The 14,709-nt window shown below is 43.9% G+C and overlaps 1 protein-coding gene across 1 annotated transcript in view; it reads left to right on the forward strand.

The window, feature by feature from the left end:
* Window positions 1-14,709, forward strand: part of Col4a4 (collagen type IV alpha 4 chain) — a 119,349-nt gene that overhangs the window by 66,297 nt on the left and 38,343 nt on the right. The window contains exons 22-31 of the mRNA XM_057761899.1: window positions 315-478; window positions 3,213-3,285; window positions 4,208-4,314; window positions 4,789-4,972; window positions 6,319-6,387; window positions 9,460-9,567; window positions 10,379-10,597; window positions 11,401-11,562; window positions 13,143-13,313; window positions 13,892-14,035. Coding sequence (XP_057617882.1) covers window positions 315-478; window positions 3,213-3,285; window positions 4,208-4,314; window positions 4,789-4,972; window positions 6,319-6,387; window positions 9,460-9,567; window positions 10,379-10,597; window positions 11,401-11,562; window positions 13,143-13,313; window positions 13,892-14,035 — 1,401 coding nt within the window. The remainder of the gene's footprint in view (window positions 1-314; window positions 479-3,212; window positions 3,286-4,207; window positions 4,315-4,788; window positions 4,973-6,318; window positions 6,388-9,459; window positions 9,568-10,378; window positions 10,598-11,400; window positions 11,563-13,142; window positions 13,314-13,891; window positions 14,036-14,709) is intronic.

Below are 14,709 nucleotides of genomic sequence, written 5' to 3' on the forward strand. Positions count from 1 at the left end.
TCTACCGTGCTCCATGCTTCACCTTTGCCCTAGTCATGTTGTCTCATCTTACGTAGGCCATGTCACAGCCCTCGTCCCGCTGCACGCTGCTCTCCAGGCTCTTACCGCGTGGTCTCGATCCACATAGGCCATGCCACGGCCTCATTCAGCCATACGCTGCACTCCATCCACACAGCACATGGCCTCAAGTGTCTGTGATAAGAATTGCGCACTGAAGACCTTCTCCTTTTCTAGTCACGCTATTTTTGGAGTAAATATCTTACTGGGGATTTTGTCAGGAATCATGTCGAAACTGACTTTCTACCTCTTCCTAGGAAATGAGGGACTCTGTATCTGTCCACTTGGTCCCATGGGACCCCCTGGCCCTCCAGGACTTCCTGGAAGACAAGGAAGTAAAGGAGACTTAGGGCTTCCTGGCTGGAATGGAGAAAAGGGTGATCCAGGCCAGCCTGGTGCTGAAGGACCTCCAGGGCCCCAAGTAAGTAACTCCTACTGATCATAATTTGTTTAGTTAAATAAGACAGACACAGATAGAATTTAGTGTGTCCCTTTCCAAATTAATGTATTATATACATTTTATGTTTTGAACCTATAAACACCTTAATGACTAAACACCTTCTCATGTCCATCCATCTATTCATCATTCATTTAACTAATTACTAATTGTCAGGTGTCTACTATGTCCCTAATTTTCTGGGGATACAACAGGGACCCGAATATTATGTGAAGTTCTGGAGCTTTGGAGACAACCCAGACTTTATAGTAAATACATTACTATATGAGGACCAAAAGCCACGGACCATAGAATGTGGCTTGATTGGAGACAGGAAGTAAGTAGCAGCACAGGAGGTCCTTGGTTTCATCCCCAGCACACATACACAAAGACACACACACACACATACACACGTACACACACAGACACACACACACACACATACACACATACATGCACACACACACATACACATACACACATACATACACACACACACATCGACTAGCTGTTAGGAGAGTTTGCAGAGCTCAGGGCTTTGCAGGTGAATCAGGCTGAGGTGTTTGTCCTGAAGGACATGGAACAGCTTAGGGAATCTTTAAACAGGAAGGCAATACTCTATTATTCTTTTTTTTTTTGACTTATTTATTTATTTATTAAAGATTTCCGCCTCCTCCCCACCACTGCCTCCCATTTCCCTCCCCCTCCCCCAATCAACTCTCCCTCCCTCACAGCCCGAAGAGCAGTCAGGGTTCCCTGCCCTGTGGGAAGTCCAAGGATCTCCCACCTCCTTCCAGGTCTAGTAAGGTGAACATCCAAACACCCTAGGCTCCCACAAAGCCAGTACGTGCAATAGGATCAAAACCCAGTGCCATTGTTCTTGACTTCTCAGCAACCCTCATTGTCCGCTATGTTCAGCGAGTCCGGTTTTATCCCATGCTTTTGCAGACCCAGTCCAGCTGGCCTTGGTGAGTTCCCGATAGAACATCCCCACAGAACTGATGGAGACATTTTAGGTTGGGGAGACAATTAGACAAATTAAAATGATGGTCTGTGGGGTGAAGCCAATGCGAGTACTCAGGGAGAGGTCAAGGCTGGAGGTGTGAAAAGGGCTTTATTGGGGTCTGTGTGATGTTCAGTACCAAGAAAGGAAGGCTGTGAAGAAGCCATCCAGACAGAATCATGTACAGAATGAAGGCGTCAGAATCACTCTGGTCCAAAGGGTCCTTGAAATCAATGAAGTCTTAGCTGCAGTAACGTGAGTGAACTAGCAACCTGCAGTCAAAGATCACTGAGACACAGTGCAGAGTTCATCTGTCCATCATATTACAGTGCTCACTTGCTGAAGCACAGCCTCCCATCTGTCTGACTCCTGAGAATAAAATCACCACTCACACTCACAGGAAACCACCTCTGGAGGCTCTAGAGACCACCCATTATTCCTCTATGCCGGGGTGACCTGCGGCTCCATTCTGAGGTCCCCAAATCATGCTCCCTTTCTCCTAGAAGACTCTAATGAAAAGAAAATTCTGGTCTTAGATGAAAGTGAAGACCCAGATCTCCAGGCTCACCGTTCCCGTATGTGCACAGCAAATCTGCAATGCTGCCGCAGGAGTAAACTGGGTCCTTAACGCATGGATAATGAACAAACACGCTGAAATTATTGTGTAGTTTGCATACTATAGTCCATTTTGTAAAATTCAATATTTTATCATAGTCAGTTGTTTGTTGTCTTGTTTGTTGCTAGTGACTCTAAAATGCTACCTTGCTTCTCAAGGCTAACTTTCTTTCATTGTGGACTACTAGTTTGCGCAGGGTTATTATGGGTAAGGTGTTCATTCAGTTGCTCCAGGACCCGTTGGACTGACTGTACTTCTGATGTATTCTTTCTATATTACATTCATCACACTGTGCTTAGAGCTGGGGACCAGGATCGCACCGTGGGGAAAAGAACTTTATTTCCCCTCCTCTTTCTTCTCAGCTTCCACTAACACCACAGTATTCTTTGACTTCTTCCCCCACCTTCATCTCTTTGGAGGCTCTTACGTTACTCAACTTCCTCTTTGCTCTTGTTTTCACTGATCAAAGCTCACATAATTCAAAATATTTTTAATGATGCATATTTATTTAGGGTACGTTTTATTCGGGACTCAGTATTAGGTTCCATATCCATATAGAATTCCCACGTATTGTTTTACTCAGCTTTTTGAAAAAGATTTATATTTTAAACTTTTGCGTATATTTATGAGTACTTGCATGTATGTGCATGCATCACCTACATGCCTGCGCATTTGGAGGCCAAAAAAGGTCTGTCCCCTGAACTGGAGCTACAGGGTCTTAAGAGCCACCATATAGGTGCTGCTAGCCAAATGTGTCATCTGCAAAAGTAGCAAGTGCTCTTAAGCATGGAGCCCTCTCTCTAGCCCTTTCTCCGTGATATCTTAACTGTAGTGAACTGCTAAGGTAAAGGAGGTGTGGATAAATTTCTGCTAGCTAACATACAGACTTTACAGAGATTTTAGCACTAGGAACTTCGGATTGTATACGATAGAACTACTCTGAAACGCAAGAAAGGGATAAAACAAAGATTTCCAAGCCAGGATCTTTAGACAAGAGACTTAGAGGGGAGGAGAAGGTGTTAGGTAGACAAGAATATGAATGACTTCTTCCCTACCAGAATTAATCTAATGCACTACTCTTAATTTTTTTTTTAACCAAGGGAATGCCTGGTGCCTTGGGATCTCCTGGCCACAAAGGGGCAAAGGGTGACATGGTCACATCAAGAGTGAAAGGTGAGCGTGACTGATCACTTAGCCCTCTGACACTTTATGAATGATCTATAGACATCCACTTGCACTGATTTCCCCTGTGACTGCACATCCATTGTATATAATTTACGATTGCTGAGACTGCCTTAAGAGCATTTCCTGCCCTTTGTACGATGGTGTGAATATCGGGCACTGAATCTCTTGCCTCTTATCTGAAAACATAAATGCCCCATTAGTGACACATTCGAATCTTCATTGTGGTGAACTTGAAGTCGGAGCGAGATCTCTTTTGATTCGCCTTATGATGGCTCACTGCATCCTAGTGTCCTCTGGTCGTCAATGGAATTCACATGACAAGTAACCAGTGCTTATCTTGAAGTAGTTTGGGGGAATTGATAGAATTTATTGACCTACTAGACAGAACATGAACATCTAGATGTAGGGTTCCCCATTGGCCTATGTCCATTTCCTCTCACAAGCCTGGCTTTCTCTGCAGCGCTTGCCCCAGGAATACCATGCATGAGGCAGCTCTAGGTCCTTGAAATGGGAGGTGCTCTGTGAGCTGTAGGCAGAGGAATAACTTCCAAAGGACTGTGTAGATTAAGGCAATAACCTGTCAACTCTCCCATCCACTACAGCTAGGACAGAATGTCCCATGCACTGTCACTTAGTCAGGAAGTTTGCATAACATGCCTCCACAGATCACCTCTTTGATACAATAGGCAAAGGAGAATTTCCCAAATAAAGAGAGCCAGTAGTTTGTGTAACTGCCACTCTTCCCTTTGTTTTTGTGATGGTTTGAGTGACGTTGGACAACCGAGTCACCAAGGAAGTTTAATCAACCCACACAGAGTAAAACACCATCACCCTGAATCGAGTCCCTTCCTCTCTTTTATTTCACTCCCCATATGTGAGCGCTTACAGGTCTTTTGCCTCCTCTTCCCAGGACAGAAAGGAGAAAGAGGGCCTGATGGGCCACCAGGATTTCCAGGGTCACGTGGACAAGATGGTCAGGATGGCCGTGCTGGAGAAAGAGGGGATCCGGGGCCCAGAGTATGTACAGTTCTGCTGTAGAATTTCACTTTCTGATATGTTCATACAAGCAAGCCAGGTATGCAGGAGAGATAAAGCTTTGCTGTGTTTTACTCAAAGACATGGAGGCTGATGAAGTCTATCTGGGTACTATATCATAAGGACGTAAGAAGTCAATTTCATCCCCTACCACTTCCTTTGCTTATGTTATATCTGCTGTTACTGGTTCTATACCCAATTCTGAGTCTGTACCTAAGGTATAATACAATTAACTTTCTGTATCTGAGGCATAGCATACACATGCATATCATATATATGGATGTAAATATTCAAAGTATGAATATAAAATATTAGAAAGATTCTCAATTAGCTCTTTTGGGTCACATTTGCTTCAAAGACACTATTTTTTGAAATTGGGGCTTTTTAACATGCGGACTGCTTTGAGTTCACAGACTTTGGAAGATCATTAATAGGTTTGTGACCTAACATTTCCAGGGTGACCATAAGGATGCGACCCCTGGTGAGAGAGGGCTTCCTGGACTGCCAGGTCCTCGAGGGACAACAGGACCTGTGGGACCTCCAGGACTGGGATTTCCAGGCCCACCAGGAGAGAGAGGCCAGCCAGGAGAGCCGGGGCGTCCAGGCATGAGGGGTTTTGATGGCATGAAGGGGCAGAGAGGTAATTTTGAGTATTTGTATGCTAGGACATTAACTGAAGTCATAAAAATTAAAGGGAATTGTGCTGGGTGAAGTTACCATCTCTCTGGCAGGCTGGTTCAATGGATTCCATCCAGGTGCTATAGAAATCTCACAGGTTGTAAGACAACTAAAACCATAGCATAAGCAATATTCAGAACAAATCCCTGAAATGCTAATCTCTTTGCGGATTTGTTTGTCACACCTAAATTGCTTTTTATTCATTTCTTCGTACCAATACATAAAGTCCACCTCGATTTGAATCACTCCTATGTGTTCAAAGCATAAATTTTTTAGAATCTTTTGAGATAATGTGATATATTTGAATAAGAGCCACACTAGTATTTCATTTAAAAAAATTATTGTCCATGAAAACATACTTGCAAGCATTTTAGGGAGATGGAAAATGATGATGACATTGTAAGTATATTTGACAGCTATAGGAATTTCAAAAAATTACTTTCAGGGTTATGGCTGACAGAAAGAGGTTTATTTAAGTTTTTTTCCTTTGAAACATGTATTACACCTTGGGCTACAGTGTTAATTTTGAAGTTTGGGGATAAAAATACTGTTTGGGGCTCTCGTTCTGACACCACATAAAGACAACTAACTTTGGATTTGATAAGAAGCAAGTTCGTGGTATAAGACTCAGAAAAATGTAATACCATTTTTTTATGTCTCATGTTTTAGCTTGAAAGCATATGAAGTAATAAATCATGAGGCGTTGTTATGAAAGTGAAACTTTGGGTTTTAGTCGGTGAGGACTCGGAGGCTCAAGGTTTGAGTTACTTTGCCGATTATGGTGGGGATGACAGCACCTTCATCGCTGACTCACTGGAAAAACAAGAGACAGTGTATCTTAAGAACCTGCTCCATGGAAATCTCAAAAATGGTGTCTGTCATTAATATCCAGCAAACCTCTTCATTCATGCAGCTCCCTGGTGGGCAAACCAAGAGCAAAGTCAGCTAAACTTAGTATCAAGTCCCATGGCTTTTCTTCATACCCTGTCTGCATCTTCTACCCATGCCACTAGACTCTGTGGGCCTACAGACTACTGTTGATATTAATAATTTACACATTCCCCGGTTATTACAACAGGTACTTCTTAGACTCAATGCTTTTCTTATACTCCTTGCAATGGCTCTGACAGCTGAGATTCGGGTTTAAGGAGCCATCTGAAAAGCTGGTCCAGAGATGCCTGGATGCTTCGCCTCTTATGCACGCCAATGCACCATATGGAAAAGTCTCTTGAATGAGTTGTCACGGAGAATCACAGGGCATTTGGTGGTGCTCGGTTATCTAAATGTCACTCTTCTTTGTCTCTCCAGGTGACACCATTTCTTGCAATGTAACCTATCCAGGGAATCCAGGCCCTCCAGGTTTTGATGGACCTCCAGGTATCACCAGTGCAAAGCTCTTGTCCTATACATTTCCAGAGTTAAAGAACCAAGAATATATATAAGCTCACAGTGAATGATCCCAGCCAGGGTACTTCTGAAATTGGTGTAAGGTCTTGAGGGACAGGAGCCTGGGAGAAATACTACAGTCATTAGCTCCTGGGCCTTATCCCCACGGTTTGAGGCCCTTTCACAGGCTTTCCCAGACTCTGTGCAGCAAAATTTACCTTGGCTTGACCACTTGTCAGCTAGCCTCTCTGCCCTTGAGAATTTAAAGCTATATCCTTTATCTCTTTCTGGGTCTTGAGTGGGAAATATGACCTGTCTGTGGACAGTACCTTCCAAACAGGACGAGTTCTGACTAGACAGAGGCTGAAAATGCTCCTGCATCAACATCTCTGAATACATGTCCATGTATCTAGTTCATCTGAGTCAGTCCCTTGTGTTTAGCTGAATCAAGACATAGATCCATGTTTATATCTTTAAAATTTACTTAAATCAACGTTTTTGGTACAACATTGTTAGTAAACATGACTTTTCTTGGACTACACAAGGATAGAAGAGGGCTGGGCAGACTGTTCAGTCAGTAAAATGTTGCGGGAGTCTGCTTATTCATTCCTGGCTGCTCAGACCATGAAACAATCACACAGAAACTATATTTAAAACACTGCTTGGCCAATGACTCTAGCATATTCCTAGCAAGCTCTTACATATTAAATTAACCCATTTCTATTATTTTATGTTTTACCATGAGGCTCGTGGCTTACCGGCAAGGTTCCGGCTGCCAGCTTCCATCTTTCTCCTCTGGTGTTTCCCTGGTGTCTCCACGACTCTGCCTTCTTTCTTCCAGCATTCAGTTTAGTTTTCCCTGCCTATCTCTGCTCTACCCTATCACAGTCCAAGGCAGTTTCTTTATTCATTAACCAATAAAAGCAACACATGTGTAGAAGGACCTCCCACATACCAGTAAAGGCAAGAATAAGGAGAACCTGAGTTTAGATCTCCAGCACACCTGCAGGGAGCTGAATATTCAATGTATATGTGTAATCCCAACACTGGGAAGGTGAATACAATGAAAATCTCGGGGACTCTAGCAAACCAGTCTAGCTGAAGTTATAAGTTCAAGATTCACTGAGAAAACTCAAGAGAAAGAAAGGGTGGGGAGTTGGGTGGATGGAAAGCTGGGAAGGATCTGGGTGGAGTTGGGGAATGAGCAACCATGATTAGAATATATTGTATGAATTTTTTCAATTAAAAAAGAATAAGAATACATAAATAGGTAAATAAATAATAAGATAGAGGAAGGGCACCTGACATTGATCTCTGGACTCTGTGTTCATGAGTAGAAACACAAAATGTACATGGCCAACTGCATCTACAGGTTGAATTATGCCTGACTTGCTGCTGTCTTCTGAAATCACTTATTTCCATCACAGTAATTCCAAAGAGTTTCAGCACCTCAGCGAACTGCAAACACACACACTTGTTCTGACTCTTGTGAGTCTAAAGAACAGTGGAGACTCCAGCCAATCCAGGACAGTATGTGTTGGTGTGACTGACCCTGGTTCTCGGTTAAGTCCAGGTTGGCAACACTTGTTCTATTGGAAAAGCCAGTGTGTGCTCTTTTAATGGAGTTGCAGGACTAGGGGAGGGCGGGCAAGTCTCCCAGGATCACCTCACACCTCAGATTGCATCATGCAATCCATACCTCATTGGCCCAAGTAGTTTCAAATCTCTTATATAACTATGGTTGTGTGTGTGTGTGTGTGTGTGAGAGAGAGAGAGAGAGACAGAGACAGAAAGACAGAGAGAAAAAAAAGAGAAATAATAAAATCTAAGTCCTATTGGCTAAAACCAGTCACATGGCCAAGCTTCAGCTCAAAGGATAGGGTGATATATTCCACTCGTCACAATGCAGCTACAAGAGTGTGGAGACATAATCCTACATCTGTAGAGTGATGAACTGCTGGTCAGTTAATTGAGTATTCCTTCCCACTTTACTGCTACCTTGCTGGGGATGAATGAAAAACTCAGATTGCTTGCCAGCAGTGTTAGCCTACAAGAAGGAAATCGCCACACTATACACCCATGCAGCTGTACCTCTTCCAAAGTTCACAAGCTGACTTAGGAGAAAATTGGAGATTTAAGGGAAAATCTTGTTTATTTTAGTACGAAGTCTGCTTATGATCTATAGATATAATGTAGGGCTGCTTTTCTGCGTTTTCAGCAGGGTGAGTTCTGGCCACCACCTTGTCCTACTAAAGAACAGGCTAGGCTCTTGGGTCTATGTTTCAGACCTGCCGTGGAAGGCACAGAAGTGCATGTGAATGGTGGTGTGTAAGAAAAGCTCCCAGGAGGAATTCCTCATGGTACAGACTCTGAGAAAATTACAATGAAACTCTTACCTGGAACATTGGCTACAGAATGTTACCCAGAACAATGGTTACAGAATGTTACCCAGAACAATGGTTACAGAATGTTACCCGGAACAATGGTTACAGAATGTTACCCAGAACAATGGCTTCAGAATGTTACCCAGAACAATGGCTACAGAATGTTACCCAGAACGATGGTTACAGAATGTTACCCAGAACAATGGCTATAGAATGTTACCCAGAACAATGGTTACAGAATGTTACCTGGAACAATGGCTACAGAATGTTACCCAGGATAATGGTTATAGAATGTTATTCTGTAGCCCATGATGGCAAACATTTCTACTTCCATAAAATTGACATAGACAATTAAAACAGACATTTCGGGCTGGAGAGATGGCTCAGAGGTTAAGAGCACTGACTGCTCTTCCAGAGGTCCTGAGTTCAATTCCCAGCAACCACATGGTGGCCAACCATCTGTAATATCTGGTGCCCTCTTCTGGCCAGCAAACATACAGACAGAGCACTATACATAATAAATAAATAAATAAATAAATAAATAAATAAATAAATAAATAAATAAATAAATCTTTTAAAAAATAAAAATAAAACAGACATTTCAAAATACGTTTTGTTGTTGTTTTTCCTGATTTTTTTTCTGTGCAATTGAATCTTTGTTTTATTTTTTCTTGTTTAGGTCCAAAGGGGTTTCCAGGTCCCCCTGGAACTCCAGGTATGAGATGTCCAGACGGGCAGAAAGGCCAGCAAGGCAAACCAGGAAGGCCTGGAATTCCAGGTCCCCCTGGTAAGCAAAGGCTTTCTCTGCCTTGGGAGCATTTCATCAGGAATTTTTATATATTCCTAAAGATGAGCACCCATAAGGAAATGACAAGGGATCTGGAGATAATGGAGGGATGATTCTTTGGGGGGAGGGAGGTGACATAGACCACAGCTGTGCTGTGACATCTTATAGATGAACAGAATCCTATGCAGCTGAGACCCCTTCCAGGGGGAATCCTTAGCCATCGGCAGTCACATGATCACTGTGTGGTTGACACAGTCCAGAGAAGTGTCTGGACTGGGTGCTCAGGAGGCTGGCATAGTGGCAGTCAGCTGTCATCCCAACACTCCAGATGTGGAGGCAGGGGAATCGCCTTGAGTTTTAGGCTCTCCTGGGATATGTACAATGGTCCAGGGCAGCCTAGGCTACAGAGTGAGACCCTGTCTCAAAAATACAAACCAATAAAAGTAAAAGAAATTATTTTAGAAGGGGGATGGCAGACTGGCCCAGTGAGTCAAATTTACTTGTCACCAGGTCCTATGACTTGAGTCCCATCTCTGGGTCTCTCACAAGTTGTCCCCGATCTCCCTGTGTGTGCCTGTCTGCATCCACATATCAATAAATAAAAAATAAATAAATTTAAAAAGACAAAATAGCAACAATAAATAACATTGGTGTTACTTATAAAGTGGCAAAAGAATATGACCTATTGAGTCTCTAAAGTCTTAAAATGTAAGTGCGACGTAAGCTTGCCTATGGTTTTTAATCAAATCATTGTCCTTATACTGTTGGACCTGTATTAGTACATATAGCAGTTTGTATTGTTGTTGAATAGGTTTTCGTGGTGACATGGGAGATCCAGGCATTGGAGGTGAAAACGGGACCTCCCCTAGTGGACCCCCAGGTCCACCTGGGTCCCCTGGAGTGGATGGCCAGAAAGGAATCCCAGGAGACCCTTCGTTTGGTGACCCAGGACCCCCTGGAGATAGGGGTCTTCCAGGAGTGCCAGGCATGAAAGGAAGCAAAGGTTACCCAGGATGCCCAGGGTTTGAAGGTATGAGGTCTTTGTTGTCTGTTAGAGGAGGTCTGCTCAGCTTTGGCCTGGTCCAGAAAGAATGTTTGTAGTGTAGCACTTCAGTCAGCGAGTGCATGGACATTTATTCTATGATTACAAATGGGGAATGATCACATCAGACGAACCTTCACACACACACACACACACACACACGCACGCACACACACGCACACACATATAATCTGTGCCCTTACTGCATGTTTGTAAATGCAGGGCCGTGGTGAATTAATCCACTCAGCTCTATCCAGGCTATGTCTGCTTGCTCCAAAAGCCATCGACAGCAAGGGCTGGGTAACCTGTCACCACCAGTGCCAGACTGAGGCAGATCATCCAATGTGAGGTCTGGCCACTCAGGGACTTAGCAGGGAGGCTTGAGTCTTAACAGACTCCACAGAAGTCCAATAGAAATTTGAAAAGATAGCTGCTAAGACCTCCCACCAAATGCACATTCACGCAGCTTGCATCAGGTGCATCTTATATATCTAGGTGCAATCTGTTGCAGAGGTGGAGGGCGAGAGAATGAGGAAAGCCTATGGTCACTTGTTTCCTGCAGTAACCTCTTTGCCATCGATAAGCTTATTAAGCAACTCACTTAGCAAGGCATGGTTTTCATACTCACTGAGAGCCGTATCTATGATACGAAAATTCATTCCGAGTGTTAGCTCATGGAGCCTAGAGTCAGAATCAAATTGTTTGTTTCTAGAATTGACATGCCTGAGGGAGGCTCTAGGCCCCCTGTACAGTGCGGACTCATCAATGTCCTTAATGCATCATTGTTTCAGGGCCACCTGGCAATCCCGGATCTCCAGGTCTCAAAGGTCCCAAAGGCAGACAGGGAAGTCCTGGGTTTGCAGGGATCCCAGGACCCCCCGGTCATTCCTGTGAAAGAGGTGCTCCAGGGACCCCAGGACAACCAGGACTTCCTGGAGCTCCTGGTAGTCCAGGTAAGTGCCAGCAGGTGTCAAAATATGAAGCGTCTGGGCATTCCCTCCTTACATTCAGGAAGCTTGCCTCTCACTCATGTATGGCTGTCAGCAGAAGCATGAGTCAGAGATAAAAATACATTTCATTCATAAATTTCATCTTGGCTTGTGTCATTTTCCCAAATTCTTGTCAGGCAGCATGAATGCAGCTGGCTAGTGGCTGCACACAGGGTCGGTTGCAATATATGCAAGTTTAGAAAGTACCTCTTCTCCCTTCAAGCAGAAGGAAAGTGCAGCATCAGCTGTCAAAGCTATTCCTGCAAACATGGCCTTGGGAGATGCCCCGGGTGATGACCAGGACCTGACATTCTTGGCAAAAGAATGAGTGTGTGTCTTCTCACACCAGTGCTCAGGGGCTCCTCCCATCCCCTGGGCTGACTATCACAAAATGCCTGTGATTGAGCAATTTCTCATCAACAGAAATTGATTAGGAGAAGGCTAGAAAGCTTGAGATCAAGACCCCAGGAGTTTTGATATCTGGTGAGGACCTCTTCTGCACAGATGCTTCTTTCTAGTGTCCTTGTGCAAGCTACCACAGACCTCTCTTACGTTCACACTTAATCATCTTCAAAATTCTCTACCCACAATCCTCTCCCATTGGTGGTTAAGCTTCAGCACAAGAAGTCTGGGGCGACTCGTTCAGCCCACAGCAGGAGCTATGTCCACTATGCTCTTCATTCCATTGCTGGGGTCCTTCATTCTGTAATGTATCTGTTTCTACTTTAATCCAAATGCAAGATGTCCATTTGAGAAGCCAGGCAAGTTTGGAACAGAATTTGCTACTACAACCTCATCTCAAACGCCAGTCATTCTGGTTGTTCTGATATGTACAAATCTTTCACCACAGTTAATAGTCTAACTGAAGTTCACTGGGGCAAAGATTCAGAAGGCTCTGGGAAACTTTCTTCTTCTTCTTCTTCTTCTTCTTCTTCTTCTTCTTCTTCTTCTTCTTCTTCTTCTTCTTCTTCTTCTTCTTCTTCTTCTTCCTCCTCCTCCTCCTCCTCCTCCTCCTCCTCTTCTTCCTCTTCCTCCTCCTCCTCCTCCTCCTCCTCCTCCTCCTCCTCCTCCTCCTCCTCCTCCTCCTCCTCCTCCTCCTCCTCTTCTTCTTCTTCTTCTTCTTCTTCTTCTTCTTCTTCTTCTTCTTCTTCTTCTTCTTCTTCTTCTTCTTCTCCTTCCTCTTCCTCTTCTTCCTCTTCTTCCTCTTCTCTTTCTAGAGCATATATAGGTGTAGTCTTTGGTTTTCATCTTTGTGTCTTTATATTTTTAAAAAGAGCAAACTGTACAATCTTCATCCATTCTTACAGGGGGATAAATATTCAGCTGATCTCTGCTCCCCTTTCAATAGCATCCAGAAAAACATATTTTTAGGAAGATGCAAAGTTGCTCCTATCATGTTAGCTGATAAGTATTGTTTTGGGTTGTTTTTTTTTTCTCTTGTTTAATGTGCCACAGGTTTAAGCTCTGTAGAATGTGCTTTTTCTGTGAATGTTTGAAGAAAGTTTTAGGTTTTCCAGCCTTAGGGTTATTGTGCTTTGTCCCAGGGGCCCCAGGTTGGAAAGGCCAGTCAGGAGACATGGGGCCTTCTGGACCAGCTGGGATGAAGGGCCTCCCTGGCCTCCCAGGCCTCCCAGGAGCAGATGGTTTTCGAGGGCCTCCTGGGACTCCAGGCCCCACTGGAGACGATGGCCCACCTGGCCTCATAGGCCCAAAGGGTGAGTAGAGCTCTCCCAGTAATTCTCCAGTTTCATCAACTACAACTCAGCTGCCACACAAACCTTTTTAGGCAAGACTTGCACCAACAGAATGTGTTCCTTAGCTTAGCTTGGCCCTGCTCTTTCTTCTCTGTGTTAGCCTTTCTAGTGACAGAATGTTCTGGTGTGGGTAAATATTATTGTGTAAATTGACAAAAGGCCTGGGGGCATGTTGGGGTTCATAAGACAAGGGCACCCTAGCTTACAGGACCAGGCAGCACCAATGATATCGCTAGGTCAGGGATAACACATTTCATTTTGTATGGGCCCTCTGCCCTCGTCTTTTCTCTTGGTGCTCTCAAAACATGGTGGGCTCTGGACCCCCAGAACAACATTGCTTACACGTTAGGTCTATAGGTCAGGGAATTGGAGTGGGTGGGAGAGCACAGATGTTTGAGACCAGAGCCAGATTCAAATTAATGACTACTTTCAGCATAAAATCTTGGGCAGAAATTTATATCACTGGATGACCAGGGACCTGAAAGAACCACACTTGCGTCAAAGTGCTTCCCTAAAACTCCGTGTTCTCATTTGACCAGGACACCCAGGGTCGCCTGGCTACCGTGGTTTTCCAGGAGAGAGAGGAAGGTCAGGCCCAGATGGACAACCTGGAAGAAAGGGAGAAATTGGAGAGAAGGGCTGGCCTGGCTCCCAGGGAGATGTGGGAGAGAAAGGTGCCAAAGGCAAGTGGGTTTAACAACATGGCAGGGGGCAGGGTTGCTGTATGAGCCTGTTCCCAGTGTTTGGTTAAATGTTATTCATGTGTCTCTGGATTTCTTTGATTCTATGGTGTCTTATGAATTCATTTTTTTTGCCTTGCAATCTTATCACACATAACTAAGGGAATTGAATACTCTCAAGTCGGAGATGCTAACAACAGGTCCTTAATGCATTGATTGATAAACACGGGGCTTCAGAGACCTTACTCTCCTGGTGGTCACTATCTGTAAGACTTTTCAGGCTTTGGAGGCTGAATGGCCTCTGCCACAATAATACACCTTGGTCTAGGCACAAGAGACCACCAGAGACAACACACAACCAAGATAATATTGAAAGTTGTAACAAAATTTCAGTTGTGGACAATGAAATTTGATTTGTATGTAATTTTCATAAAATATTGTTCGGGGTTGCATGTTTTGAATTCTGCCCACTTTAACCATTTACAGCATAGATGCTTCCTTCGGTCTCTCAGCTGCTGCTGCTGCTGGAGAGAAAGTAGTGTTTCTAGCAATAAAATCAATGCTTGACTCTCTTTGGAAGGAGTGTTTTCAACTTTCCAAGCTCTTTGGCAAAAGGGCCTCCAGTTTTATTCAAATGACCCTTTCTTCTCATTGTCTTTTGATTCTATAGTTATTTT

The sequence above is a fragment of the Chionomys nivalis genome, chromosome 2 (assembly GCF_950005125.1).
Source record: "Chionomys nivalis chromosome 2, mChiNiv1.1, whole genome shotgun sequence".
Classification (NCBI taxonomy): domain Eukaryota; kingdom Metazoa; phylum Chordata; class Mammalia; order Rodentia; family Cricetidae; genus Chionomys; species Chionomys nivalis.